This window comes from Drosophila yakuba, chromosome 3R, assembly GCF_016746365.2.
Source record: "Drosophila yakuba strain Tai18E2 chromosome 3R, Prin_Dyak_Tai18E2_2.1, whole genome shotgun sequence".
Classification (NCBI taxonomy): domain Eukaryota; kingdom Metazoa; phylum Arthropoda; class Insecta; order Diptera; family Drosophilidae; genus Drosophila; species Drosophila yakuba.
Window position 1 is genome coordinate 26,832,520 of NC_052530.2, and position 15,101 is coordinate 26,847,620.

The 15,101-nt window shown below is 45.9% G+C and overlaps 2 protein-coding genes across 2 annotated transcripts; one reads left to right on the plus strand and one right to left on the minus strand.

The window, feature by feature from the left end:
- Window positions 1–13: 13 nt before the first annotated feature.
- On the minus strand, window positions 14–3,921 carry LOC6538485 (serine/threonine-protein kinase pakD). The gene is made up of 5 exons (XM_002098973.4): window positions 3,229–3,921; window positions 2,672–3,069; window positions 1,803–2,523; window positions 1,425–1,735; window positions 14–1,363 (listed from the first exon to the last, which is right to left on the minus strand). Exons 1-5 carry the CDS (start codon window positions 3,298–3,300, stop codon window positions 1,018–1,020), a joined length of 1,848 nt encoding a protein of 615 aa, XP_002099009.1. The 5' UTR covers window positions 3,301–3,921; the 3' UTR covers window positions 14–1,017.
- Window positions 3,922–4,428: 507 nt separating this feature from the next.
- On the plus strand, window positions 4,429–14,508 carry LOC6538486 (poly [ADP-ribose] polymerase tankyrase). Its single transcript, XM_002098974.4, is given in 8 exon segments — window positions 4,429–5,156; window positions 7,703–8,485; window positions 8,563–10,443; window positions 10,505–10,662; window positions 10,727–11,019; window positions 11,091–11,247; window positions 11,307–12,855; window positions 14,202–14,508. Coding segments are annotated over 7 exon segments (4,563 nt in total). The 5' UTR covers window positions 4,429–4,960; the 3' UTR covers window positions 12,402–12,855; window positions 14,202–14,508.
- The last annotated feature ends 593 nt before the right edge of the window (window positions 14,509–15,101 follow it).

Below are 15,101 nucleotides of genomic sequence, written 5' to 3' on the forward strand. Positions count from 1 at the left end.
TACAGACGGCTCGTTTCGAGTTTTAAAGAGAAAATCATAAAAATGCATTTATTAGCTAATTAGATGTAATGCAATTAGAATTTGTTCTAAATCGTTTGTTTAGTTTAAAGTTAATAGTAATGTATAATATTCGATAAATTGCATTTCCGTTGGTGTTTTTTGTAGTTCACTATCAGTTTGTGTAAATATATTAAATATAGCTAATTAAAAACATAATACATCGAAGCGACTTGTGTGTTGTCTTTTAGTTTTACGCTAGTAATCATATACTACTGCGTGATACCTTTGCAATTGTTTATGTTTCGGTCTTTTTTTGTTTCGATATCCGGTGGCTAAGGCTAAGCACTTTAGAAGTGAAACTTTTCAACAAAGCATTGCTAATTTGTTTTTTTTTAAAGCTGCGCTAATTGCTAAGTACAATAAGTTTTGTGTAATTCGAATTGTGAATTCTATAATGATAATTCTGTGGGAGACAAATCACTAAGTGCACTACTTAAACGTTAGAAAGGCGTTTTTAAGCTACGATACTCTCGAATTATTGCAACAATTAAAATTCATTGTCAAATTAACAACTAATGGCGAATTGTAGAGATTGGAAAGGGTTTTTTGTTAACATGTAGACTAGCAGCAAAAATTAAACAAAAGTATAGCACACAAAATTAAGATTAGGACATGTGAATATGGACTCATTAACTAATTTAAAATACAAAGTACAGTGCTGAATGTGGATACATAAATGGGCTGTGTTTTCAAATTTGTAACACATATCATTGCATTGAGAGATCCATAGATTGTGATTGGAATGTAAACATACTAAAACAATAATCAAGCACGTTAATCATTGTAAATTTCGTAAGAATATTGTTTCAAATTGTGATATTCATAAGGAATCCATTTCGTGTCAACTCCATTATGCATTCAAGATATGTTCATCAATTTGTTCCCAAGAAACATTATTTTGTTGGAGGAGAAATACGTTTAGAAAAATAGTTTCAGGCCCTAAGGCGTGTGTGTGACTTAAACCCACACGCCATGAGGATTTTTACTGGTTGGAACCGCCGTTTCAAGTTGCCGGGGCGAACCGATGATCCGCCGGCTGCTGCCCTGCTTGTTGGGTCCCTCCAACAGATGCTTGATCTCCTCCGTGGTGGTCACAGTCAGACTCTGCAAATTCACCTCCTTCATCTCGTTGACCAGCTGTTCCACCTGTCGCTTCTTGTCGGCAATGGCATGCTCGATCATCAGTAGTTCCTTTTTCAAACTATCTGCCGTTTTGTTTGAAGTGTCAGTGTTGTGCAGGGCCTGGTCGATTTCGCTCTGAATGCGCTCCATTTCCATTAGGAAGTCACGCTCCACAGTTTGCCTGAAACAATCAAGAATCGTAAACAAACACACTTGAAGCAAATATCTTGGCATGCACTCACCTATTGGTCTGCTGCTGCTGTTGCTGCTCCAGCTCAATGTCATCCATCAGCAAGCGCATTTTATTCTTGCATTGCAGCAGCTCTGTTTCGCAATTGGCCAGCTTGGATCGCAGTAGAGCAATTTCCGATTTCAACGTTTTCTCCTGCTGTTTGACCAGTTCGTTTTCCTCCTCCACATACTGCAGAGTCTGCAGCTGTTCGCTTCCTTGCCGAAAGATTTGATCCGCCTTGGAAATCTCACGCGAAATGGCATCCAGCTCATGGGCGTGGTCGCGTTCTTTGCTTTCCAAATATACTATTTCCGTATCGAACTAAGCAGTTAAAATAATAATGAAATGTTAGTATAGCAAATCAATTTAGAAACATGAATAGTTGTACCTTTTGCAATTCCATTTGCTGGGCTGTGATCTTTTCCCGCTGAAACTTGATGAGCTGCAGCAAATCGTTGTACTGCGTGGTCTGGAACATGGGCTCACCCTCCTCCATGGCCTGGCTATTGTTGTTCAGGTTGTTATTGTTGTGGCTGCTGTGCTGATCGTAGTCGCTGAGGAACGGATTCGTCGAGGAGGAGGCATTGGACATGGTGTCCGCATTGCTGCTGGCCAAACGCTGGCCCTGGCACATGGGGCTGTTTCTCGGGGGTGGCGGGTCACGATATGGAGGTGGCACTAAGGCTCCATTCGCGGAAATCGTCGGCGTTTGCTTGTACAGCTCCGGTGAGTTATTATTGTTATTGATATTATTGTTATTATTGTTGTAGTACATCTCGTTGGGACTGGAGCGTCGGAGTTCATTGCTGGATTTGCTCAGCTGGCTGTAGATATGCTGATTACTGCTGCTGTTATTGTTGTAGAAGTCATTGTAGCCACTTGCAGGTGCGGGTGCATTGCTACCCGTGCTGCTCATGTCCAGCGGATTCGACAGTGATTTCTCATGCTTCGGCACTAGTGGCGCCACATTATTGTTATCCTGCGGTGTCAGCTGCTCCTGTGGTGGACTCGTCGGTGCTCCAACGGCCGTTTGTTGTGACTGCAATTGCTGCTGCTGCGGAATTCCCTTGACTATGCCTATGTTGTCGAACTGCTTGGCATCGTAGCCCCTAAAAGAAAGAGAAACTTTGTCAGTGGAGGGTAACGACACAGGTGAATATTAGAACGCAGTTTGCTAGCTCATTAACAATTAGGGCTAGGTAAGCGCTTTAAGGGTTAGTTTTCAAACTAACTGACATACATATAAAATGCACCCACCCAAAACTTTTTTTCAATTCCTTTGTGCGGTAGCTGAGTTCGACGTTCGACTTTTGCTTTTGCAAAGTGGGCGCTGGCTTATTATTATTATTGTTATTGTTGTTCGGCCCCAGCGGCTTTTTTGTTGTCATCACAGCATAGTTGTTGTTGTTATTATTATTGTTCTGCTGCTGCTGCTGATGTTGTTGCTGCTGCTGCTGTTGTTGCTGCTGCTGTTGCGTTTTGTTTTCCGAACGTTGTAATATAAACTGCACATCATTTGCATACTCGCCCCATTTGAGCAGCAGCTTCATTGGATTCTCATTGGGGGCCAAGTGGCGTTCGTTATTGCGCCACCTCTCGATTAAAGTGAATCTTCCCACTTTCCCAGTGGCATGGGCCAAAGCAAAAACCACATCCTGCGGAAAATAATATTATAATTAGACCAAAATGAAAAACCAAACAATGCGCATACAGTTCGTTTCACAAAAACAGCACTGCGTCAATATAAAATTGCTGTAGCATTTAGCTAATAGTATCGGTTGCTATTGTGTTGACCTCGCATGTAGCACACATACCTGACATGTGGTGTTTACTGTAACGCCGCAAACTATTCGCTGGATGCCCTCGACCCAAACTTTCAGCTCCATTCCGGCTAATTGTCGTCGAGTCTCTGAAGATCGGCCAATTAGTTTCGTTTCTTGGTGTTTCTGCTACCAGAAAATTGCTTTCTTGTGCCGCTCCAGCAGCAAATGGGGTTCTACTAATGGTTTTTGGCGCTTGACTGGCGTTCTGCTGTCGCGCGGCCAGCGAAGCGTGTTAGCTGCACTCCGCCTTTCCACTTTTCCGTCTGCTTTTGCCCAACCCCACTTTTCCAAGCTCCCCTTTTTCTTTTTTGCTTAATTTTCCGATCACAGCTTCTGCTTCTTCTTCACTTGCACTTATTCATGGCAACAGCAGCAAAAACAACAACAACACGACTGGTTCCATACGCTTGCATGTGTGTTTGCTGGGCGTGCGGGAATGCGCGTGTGTGTGTGAGCTGGAAAAATTCTGATTCACTTTTCGGATTTCCAATTTTGTGTTTACTTTTGTACTTCCGGCGGGGTACCTTCGTGGTTATTTACTTTATAGTAGGCACGATTCACTTGTTATGAAGCAGCTACACTGCTATTGATTTAATTTCACAGATTTGCAACGGATTTAAACTAAATATTAAAGGCAAACATTGTTGTTGGCATGGGCATCCAGTCGATGCCAAAAATCGATTGCACCACCAGCCAACCAGGGATGGCCAAACAGGTGTTTTTGGGGCTATCGATAACAATGCTGATTGGGAATGCATTTTGTTGTAACAGGTACTTGTTCTTATTTGAAAATGAGTAAGGTTTGTTTTACTTAGTAAATGGTGCTTGTTACAATTATTAAAAAAATGGTATTGTAATGTTTTCTTATCTTTAATTATCATATAAAAGCAACGAACTAATTTTTGGACTACCACCAATTGCAGATCTTTTAAGCAAAGGATAGTTTCTCTTAACACAGTTTTGATGCAAACGTTTTTTTGTTTAAATAAATTACATTGTAGTTTACAACCTTTTACCAGATAGTAAGTGCATATTGAAGTACAAAAATTCAAAAAACCATGTAAGGACATAGGTTTATTAATTTTAAAAATATAGTTAATAGAAAAGCTCGCTTAATTTGTCGACTTTAGTATTTTTCTAGAATGGCCTGCCCCGTCGACTGGTCACACCGCTCTACTCAATCTGGAATATGCGACCACCCCGCGAACGGTCACTCTTATTCGGTCACAAAACAATGCAATATTTCGCGGAGCAGTGAATTAATCCGGAAATAATCGCCCGTGCCCAAAGCTTTGGAGGCCAAGTACCAGGGAGCTAGTCCCAGAGTTGGTCCGCGTCCGAGTGTAAACGAATCGAAGCCAACCGCGATCCTTGCAAGCGTGCAGTGTCTAACCACAGAAATCCTATTGATTTTGGGTCTGCAATTGTGCATTAAATATTAAGCAAAAACGAGGGCTGGTCGCGTGGCAGCCAGTGGCAAATTGTTGCTCCTGCGGCACAGGACACCTGGGACACAGGATGCGGCCAAGTCAGCGACGGCCAACAGCGAGGCTTGTGTAGGACGGGCAGAGCAACTGCTGGAGGAGCAACTGGACTACTGGGTAGTGGAAAACCCGAAAGCCCACTGAATATTGCGCTTGTTTTTTCGTTTATTTTTTTGGTTTATTTTGGGGCGTGTGTGTGTGTGTGTGTGTGTGCCAAAGCGTAGCAAACAAGCACAACAATGGCCAACAGCAGCCGAAGTCGGGCCATTTTGAGTGTTAATCTCGATGCGGTCATGGCCAACGATCCGCTGCGGGAGCTCTTCGAGGCCTGCAAAACGGGCGAGATCGCCAAGGTGAAGAAGCTAATAACGCCGCAGACCGTGAACGCCAGGGATACGGCGGGACGCAAGTCCACGCCATTGCATTTCGCAGCGGGTAAGTTGTGATGTGATGGGATGGTATGTGATGTGATGCCATCCATTCTCTATTCTCTATTGTCCCCCCACAAAAATCCCTTCCAAGGACAGGCTATAAACGGCTGGGTATCCCCTCGATACCCACAGTCACCCTCATTCCCCATCCCCTACTCTGAAAGGTTGAAGGACTCGCCCAAACCGCCCCGCTGCAGTGCGGATTTGGCCTTGAGCTAGTTGCGCCTGGGTGTGACGGGCGTCATTGTCGTCGCTCTCGGTCGGACACTCGCCTGCTCCAATGGCGTCGAGAGTTGACCTAGTTTCCATGTCGCTGCTGCTTCTGCTTCTGCTTCGGCTTCTGCTTTTGGCTTCCACCTCTGCCTATTCTGCGTTCTATGTGTTCTATATGTTCGGCTTGTTTCCGGAAGAGCCCCTCACCACGAAGAGGAAGGGGAGCTACCCCTCCTTCAACACTGCATGTGTGTGCGTGCTGCATTTAAGCATTTTCTATTTTCAAAAAAGCATTCATACAGCTGCGGTCGAGATAATAGCACTCAGAGCCAACGTAATTAGCCATTTCAATGAGAGCTTTCACTGTCTCAGCACTGGAATTCGAATGTTTAACATACGAGTATAGCCAATGGTAAACAATGTTTCTGATTAGCTGTGTTTATTCACCCGTAGAATCGCCATGATAAAGGTTTGCAGCATATGGTCTGATTATATGGCTAACCTGTTTCACTGGTTTCACATAAATGTTTGGCCTTTAAATATTATATTAGGTAAACAAAACTATTTTTTACTAGTGATTAATCTTACAAAGTCCTGCCAGCCTTTTAACTATTATCTCGACTGCTATTGTAAGTGTCTGTTTTCGAGGGGGGTTGACAGTGATAGTGGTTTGTGGGCGGTGTCGGCGGTGGGCGGGGCAGTGGGTGGTGGGGCGACTTGTTGTGGCTGCTGCGTTGTATGCGCCATCCTGCTGACGTCTTTGGCTCAATATTTTCGCGTCTTTTGTTGTGACTTTGGCCTAGTTAGCATTTTATGCATTGCGATTTATTTAGTCACTCGGCAGCATCAAATCAAAAGTGGTAAGAAACGTCTTCCCCTCTCCCTTTCCCCTTGCCCCTCCAACACAGCCCAAAAAATAACAAAAAAATACCATCAAGCTTTTCTAACCGTTTCACTCGACGCCCCTTGCATATCAATTTCGCCTTTTGGCCATTTGTGACTTCTTTTTAACTTGAGCACTTTTTATTATCTGACTGTCTATGATTCACTCGCTGGGTCTTTCTTTCTATAAACTGGTTTTCCATTATTATTATTTTCGTCTGTCTGTCTGTCTTTTTGTCTTTTTGTCACGTTCTGTGCACCAAAAGTGAGATCTTCGAGGGGTCTGTGTTATTGTCCGGGTGCCGTTTAAGTTATATTTTATTGTGGTTTTGCTTTTCACCTCGTCGAGTGTATGACATTTTTTTGGGCACTCGAATTTTTACAATACCTGTTGCGATGGAAACCAAATCGAAGCTCACGTTTCTTCCTTCCTTTCCTCGCAATCGTGACACATAGTAAAACGCAATCGCTTGACTTCGCCTCTTTGCTTCTTTGGCGACTATCAGATTTACTGACATTGGCCCGTTATCATGGCGGTTGTTATTTCTATATATATGTATATAGTCGATAAACCCGAAGAGACCTTCCCCAGCATATCTTGGCCATATGCGAGATACTTAAAACGTACTTTTATCGCTGACCAAAAAGTTAAGCAAATTAACCTTCGGGCCAGTAGTTGCAAATCAACTTGGTATTGCATATATGCATATATATATCTCAGGTTTTATTCATATATTGTTCACTGTCCCAAGGATCACAATTGACGCTTGGCGGCACCAAGTGCAACAGTTGGAATTAAGTTTTCCATTCTATTAATTTTTAATGCAAAACTTTCGTAATTGTTTGCCCACAGAAAAGTGAACGGCACAAACGTTTCGCAAACCACTCTTTGGTGTGGTGGGTGGCTCAAGCTTTTGTTTGCCCAGATTTGTAATTCGATCCGGTTCTCCCTTGCAGTTCATTAAAAACGTAGCTATAAGTACGACCATAAACATTTATGTTGATCATCTCCCATCTCCAGCGTGACTAATTCCGGTGCCCAATTAAGATGACTCACATTTCTGGCATAGACAATGCAAGAGTTGCCAAAAGTATGTTTATAAGTCGGGCGCTTCGGATAGATCACATAAATAATTACAGTTGTCATTCGCTTACATTGATTATAATGCGATTTATGGTTTATTTATAATTTGATTGTGCTGTTTACTTACAACTGATACTTGAACATAAGCCGATTGATAGGTATTTGAGATTTTCTTGGGTAACAGTTCTTCCAATGCGGAAACCACATCTTTCACGCCCTTTTCACTTATCGTATGCCATGGACAAGGTTGAAATACCCGAAGGCTAGACCTTCCCGTTCATTTGTAGGGCTTTCCAATCGACCGAAAACATGCCAACCCAAGTGACATTCATCTAATAACCTTTTCTTGGTTATACTTGTATTTTTACCAGGTTATGGACGCCGGGAAGTGGTTGAATTCCTGCTGAACAGCGGCGCCTCCATCCAGGCGTGCGACGAGGGTGGGCTGCATCCGCTGCACAACTGTTGCTCCTTTGGCCACGCCGAGGTGGTTCGATTGTTGCTGAAGGCGGGCGCCAGTCCGAACACCACCGACAACTGGAACTACACGCCACTGCACGAGGCGGCCAGTAAGGGCAAGGTGGATGTGTGCCTGGCCCTGTTGCAGCATGGCGCCAATCACACGATCCGGAACTCGGAGCAGAAGACACCACTGGAGCTGGCGGACGAGGCGACGCGTCCCGTACTGACCGGCGAGTATCGCAAGGATGAGCTGCTCGAAGCTGCTCGTTCGGGGGCCGAGGATCGCCTGCTGGCCCTGCTCACGCCACTCAATGTCAACTGTCATGCCAGCGATGGACGACGCTCGACGCCGCTTCATCTCGCAGCCGGCTACAATCGCATTGGCATCGTGGAGATCCTGCTGGCCAACGGAGCGGATGTCCATGCAAAGGACAAGGGTGGATTGGTGCCCCTGCACAATGCCTGCTCCTACGGACACTTCGATGTGACCAAGCTGCTCATCCAGGCGGGCGCCAATGTCAACGCCAACGATCTATGGGCCTTTACGCCGCTGCACGAGGCCGCCTCCAAGAGTCGCGTCGAGGTGTGCAGCCTGCTGCTCAGTCGCGGAGCGGATCCCACTCTTCTGAACTGCCACAGCAAGTCGGCCATCGATGCGGCGCCCACCAGGGAGCTGAGAGAGCGGATTGCCTGTGAGTAGTCATTGGAATGGACACCAGCGCTTTAAAAAGATCTTTCCTAATCTAACATTATTCATTTTACTTTGCAGTTGAATACAAGGGCCACTGCCTGCTGGACGCCTGTCGAAAGTGTGATGTGTCCCGTGCCAAGAAGCTGGTGTGCGCAGAGATTGTGAACTTTGTGCATCCATATACAGGAGACACACCGCTCCACCTGGCCGTCGTCTGTCCGGATGGCAAGCGCAAGCAGTTGATGGAGCTGCTGACCCGAAAGGGATCACTGCTGAACGAGAAAAACAAGGCTTTCCTCACGCCTCTGCACTTGGCTGCCGAGCTGCTACACTACGATGCCATGGAGGTGCTGCTGAAGCAGGGCGCCAAGGTAAATGCATTGGACAGTCTGGGACAAACGCCTCTGCATCGGTGTGCACGCGATGAGCAAGCGGTGCGGCTGCTGCTCTCGTACGCCGCAGATACGAATATCGTTTCGCTTGAGGGACTTACGGCCGCTCAATTGGCCTCGGACAGCGTGCTGAAGCTGCTCAAGAATCCGCCGGACAGTGAGACACATTTACTGGAGGCGGCCAAGGCGGGAGATCTGGACACTGTGCGCCGAATAGTGCTCAACAATCCGATCTCGGTCAACTGCCGGGACTTGGACGGACGACATTCCACACCCTTGCACTTTGCTGCTGGGTTCAATAGAGTGCCAGTGGTACAGTTTCTTTTGGAGCACGGCGCCGAGGTTTATGCGGCTGACAAGGGCGGACTGGTGCCCCTGCACAATGCCTGCTCTTATGGGCACTATGAAGTAACCGAACTGCTTGTGAAGCACGGCGCCAATGTAAATGTGTCGGATTTGTGGAAGTTTACTCCGCTTCACGAAGCCGCCGCCAAGGGAAAGTATGATATTTGCAAGCTGCTTTTGAAGCATGGTGCTGATCCAATGAAGAAGAATCGGGATGGCGCAACGCCAGCTGATTTGGTTAAGGAATCCGATCACGATGTTGCAGAGCTCTTGCGAGGACCATCTGCTCTGCTGGATGCAGCTAAGAAAGGGAACCTGGCGCGGGTACAGCGATTGGTTACGCCGGAATCAATCAATTGCCGGGATGCGCAGGGCAGGAATTCCACACCACTTCACCTGGCCGCTGGTTACAACAACTTTGAGTGTGCCGAGTACCTGCTGGAGAACGGAGCGGATGTTAATGCACAGGACAAGGGGGGACTGATACCCCTGCACAATGCCAGCAGCTATGGGCATTTGGATATTGCGGCCCTACTTATCAAGCACAAGACGGTTGTCAATGCCACAGATAAATGGGGATTCACACCGCTCCACGAGGCTGCACAGAAGGGACGCACTCAATTGTGCTCGCTTCTGTTGGCCCACGGAGCCGATGCCTACATGAAAAACCAGGAGGGTCAGACGCCCATCGAGTTGGCCACGGCAGATGATGTTAAGTGCTTGCTCCAGGACGCGATGGCCACCTCGTTGAGTCAGCAGGCGTTGAGTGCTTCCACGCAATCGCTGACAAGCAGTTCCCCGGCACCCGATGCAGCTGCTGCTGCGGCACCGGGCACGTCTTCGTCGTCCTCATCCGCAATCCTATCGCCCACCACAGAGACGGTGTTGCTGCCCACCGGTGCCTCCATGATACTGAGTGTTCCTGTACCACTTCCAATCTCTAGTAGCACGCGCATCAGTCCCGCCCAAGGAGCAGAGGCCAATGGGGCTGAGGGCTCCTCGTCGGATGATCTGCTGCCGGATGCGGATACCATAACAAATGTATCCGGATTCCTGGGCAGCCAGCAGCTGCATCATCTAATCGAACTGTTCGAGCGCGAACAAATCACCTTGGACATTCTAGCCGAGATGGGCCACGACGATCTCAAGCAGGTGGGCGTCTCCGCCTACGGCTTCCGCCACAAGATACTCAAGGGAATCTCCCAGCTGAGATCCACCACAGGTGAATATTTGAAAACATTTATAAGTGAGTTGCATTAAGAATATTTTCATTTCTCCCCAAGGCATTGGTAACAATGTGAATCTATGCACTTTGTTGGTGGACCTGCTGCCGGACGATAAGGAGTTTGTGGCCGTCGAGGAGGAGATGCAGGCCACAATACGTGAACATCGCGATAATGGACAGGCTGGAGGTTACTTCACGCGATATAACATCATACGGGTAAGTCTTTATCATTGTGGATAAATGAATTTCTGTCTAAAATATTTGTTTGTTTTGGAAACAGGTGCAAAAGGTACAAAATCGAAAGCTGTGGGAGCGGTATGCTCATCGGCGGCAGGAGATCGCCGAGGAGAACTTCCTGCAGTCCAACGAGCGTATGCTCTTCCACGGTAGTCCCTTCATCAACGCAATCGTGCAGCGTGGATTCGATGAGCGCCACGCCTACATTGGCGGCATGTTTGGGGCTGGCATTTACTTCGCCGAGCACAGCTCAAAAAGCAACCAGTATGTGTACGGAATTGGCGGCGGCATTGGTTGCCCCTCGCACAAGGATAAATCCTGCTACGTGTGTCCTAGGTACAGATTTTGTAATCATTTTGCAAAGTACTTCCGAGTTACACAACCCTTTCTTCTTTTAACATTTGCAGACAATTGCTACTGTGCCGCGTGGCGCTAGGCAAATCCTTCTTGCAGTACAGCGCCATGAAGATGGCCCATGCGCCGCCGGGCCACCATTCGGTGGTGGGAAGACCCTCGGCAGGAGGTCTGCATTTCGCTGAATACGTTGTCTATCGGGGCGAACAGGTAATTACCCACAATCACTGAGTATTCAGTAATGCTACAAGTATATTATGGTTTTGCAGTCTTATCCGGAGTACTTGATAACCTACCAAATCGTGAAGCCCGATGACAGCAGTAGTGGAACGGAGGATACGAGATGATGGATGCCCTCTGTCGGGTCCACGCCCACAACCACGTCGCCAGCGCTGCACCAGCCGCAGCCGCAACAACAACAGCCGCCGCAGCAGCAGCAGCCGCAACCACAACAACAGCAGCAGAAGCCACCACTGCCGTTGCCACCGCCACAACAGCAGACCTCAGCTCCAGTTGCCAAGAGGCGGCCCAAACATGCCAAACCATCGCTGCAGTTGCAGTATCAGCCCTATCAGCCCCAGCACCACCGCCCGGTTGTTGCATCCACAGCTGCTGTCACCACCACCCAACCTTCGCCCGCTGGCGTTTTTGCGCACAGCAATAACAACAACAATACGAGCAGCGGAAATGTGAATAATAACAACAATGACATGTCGCCGGTGTCGAACAGCAATAGCTACTCCTCGGTGGACACCAACCAGACGCTGCTCAACTCGCTGGCCAACCAGCAGCGTAACCATCGACAGCAACAGAATCATCAACAGCAACAGCAGCAGCAGGCGAATCGCAGCCAAAAGTATAGTCAATTTATGATCATCACACCCGCCGTTTCCATAGATCGCGACTTCGAGTACGAGTCGCATTTGGACTTTGAGGATTTCGCCAATGCGGCGCACAACAATGGGAATCTGTTTCGGCTGGGATTGCGGCGGAGTGATAGCAGCAGCGACGACAGCGGCCACAGCAGCGATAGCAGCAGTTTCCGCTCGAATTACAATCCCTATTTGCACCACAGTCGCCAGCATTTGCTATCCAAAGGTGGCAATGGTGGTAGCGGTGCTAGCCGTCACTTTTACGCCTTCACCTCGTCGTGGCGCTGGTGCAGTCTTCTTTGCGCCGCCATGCGATGCTTTGGGGCCGGTGGAGCCGGACATGGTAATGCTCCGTACAGCAGCTCGCTGCAACATCACCGACTAAGACGCTGTTCGTCGTACAATGCGGAGAATGCCTACGAGCACTTTGCGGCCCCCTTTAAGGCGCGCAAGACGCGCGACCACATGAACAACATCACCTACGAGTTGTGACGGTGGTACGACATGCTGGTGGTTATTGATCTCTATGTCTCCGTTGGCCTCCCGTCTATTTTATTACAATTACTAGCTATAGATGTCGTGTCCTGTGTGTCTCTCTCTCTCTCGTTGTTTATTATATTACTCTATAATATATCACGTAAGGGCGAGCTAGCGAGATTGGTTCGGATCGAATTGGGATTGAATTGGATTGGGTTAATCAAAAGTGAGAAGCACAGTTTTTGAGTGATTTTAATTCGAAATACGAAAAATGCGATTATACGAGGTTAAAAGTTCTTTGCCGATGAATGCATTACATTACATTACATTACGCTCGCGCGTTTATTTAAGTGTTTAAGCTTAGTTAATTTAAACAATAATTAAAACTCCAATTAAATTTAAATATACAAATACATATACATCAATCGAAAAATGAGTTTCTCTTCGAAATTTTCTTTTTCTGTGCGTGGTAAGTTATTCTTATTAGGAAATGCACTATTTTTTTTAACTATCTCTGAAATTTATATGTTTTGAAAAATAAATATTAATTTAATAATAAGTACAATAGGTTCACGAAAATGATAATGACGCCTTAACATTTTCAGCAGGCAATCAGTGAAGAGCAAGGTTCAGAAACTATATGCGTTGTTCTATTTATAATCCGACCATATGGAAAAAGACTCCCAGTCATGGTAGTATTGTATAAATGTGTAAGCATATGTTTATTAATTTTAAACGTAGCAATCTGCTTGACATTGTACTTTTAGTTGAACAATTTCGGACTATACAATTTGTTTAAAATTTTGCTTTTATGATTACCTGAGAATTTGACCTTTCATCTCTTCACCTTTGTTTTTACATTTATACATATGTATGTATGTGCAGTTTAGTCTTGGGAACATTTTTGTTTTCTCATAATAATACTCCTAGTAAACTACACATTATATCATTCAGCATTATCCATACGCCCTCTATTATATTCATTTTAATTTATTTGCTAGTTTACTTAATTATATCTTAATAATTTAAATACCATTTAATAAGCTTCTTTTTATTTAATTTAGTAACCTTAGTCAGACGAGATTACTAGGCTATTAACTTTGAACCTAATAGATGGTAATGAAAGCTCCTTCCTAACGATTATTACGCTTGTACTTAACGCTTACTGTCATTCTTAATTCCATTTTAGAATGTCAGTATATTTAATTAACTTAATAACTATTTATTCAACTCAGTAACGCTACTTAGGCGCAATTACTGGGTTATTAACTTTGAACCCAATAGGTGGTAAGGTAACGAAAGCTTCTTCGTAACGACTGTTGCGTGCGTAGCAGTTAGCTTTTGACCGCCTGCAGCTGTGCTTGCAATTTGCAACTGTCAAGTCGACCGACACGTTAAGAGGTGCGCCTAAAAATTTAAAATGCAACCGCAACGGAAGAATAATGATGATGAATGCTAAAATGCTAAAGTACGCAAATATCTCTCTTTCACCCCCCTCCCTCCCTTTTCTCCACTTTTTCCCAGCTGCAAAAAAACGCACGCAGGCACATTTCACTGTCAAAAATGCGGCTATAAACCATTTTGGAGCCGCCAGGAGCTGCTGTCGCAGGCATTTATTTTTATTTTTATTTTTATTCTCATTTCGGTTGCCACTTATGTTGGCCCGCATTTGGCCATTTCTCAAGCCTTTCGGCCCGCTCGAGTGCGTCTTTTTTTCGGGTCTTAGTTGTTTTTTGGCATTTCCTCCTTCTGCTGCTTCTTTTTTTTTATTTTGGCAACATATGCAAGTAATTTGATTAAATTATATAATTACAGGGCCAGACATTCGAGATGGCGAGATGAGAAGACGGCATGACGGCATGACGGTCCTGACTTTGACGAACAGCAGCACGCAAAACGCCGCACAATCGCACCACCGCACCACATTATGGCCATGGTGGTTAGCATTAAGTTCAAGTTAGGCTTAATGGCAAGCTGCTACGCAGCACCGCAAAAAATGGGCCTCATTTTGGCTACTTTGAAATATGTAGATCACTTTGAAAATTTGTTGGAAGATCAGAAAGACTAATATAATCAAAAGTAATAAACATCAAAGTAATAACCACTACTAATTATAGTACAATTATGAACCTATACCTTTTAATTCTTCGCACTAATTATTTCGCACTGTGCAGATCGCTGACTGCGACACTCACTGCAGGCCGGGACTAGTGCAATTTGTATTTCGAAAAGGCAACAAATAAGCACTGGGCACGGCCTACATCAGGTGACGTTTTAATGTACCACTGCACTCTCATCTCGGATGCACTCCACTCCACTCCCTACTCCACACAGCACTCACCTTTCGCGCTCCGTGGGCCTTGGCCATATCAATAAGCCAAGTCAGCTCCAGCTCCAGCTGGAAAGTGAGGAGCCAAGAATGTCCGAGTGCCACATAAACACTGTAATTACACACACACACACTCACTCCCAAATGCGAGGAGCTGTAATTTAATTAAGAAATATAGACGCATTATTAAGGAAAAAAGGAGTAAACAAGGGGGCAACGCACATAGAACTGGCCTAAAGGCCCCACCCAGTTTTGGCCAAATGGAGTTGTGCCTACTCAGACGGCATTCGACTGCAGGTTCCAGTTATCCCGGCACACATTCTGGCCATATACCGGGAATGGTGGTGCATTGGACGTCCCACGACATCGATCAGCATCCGAAATGG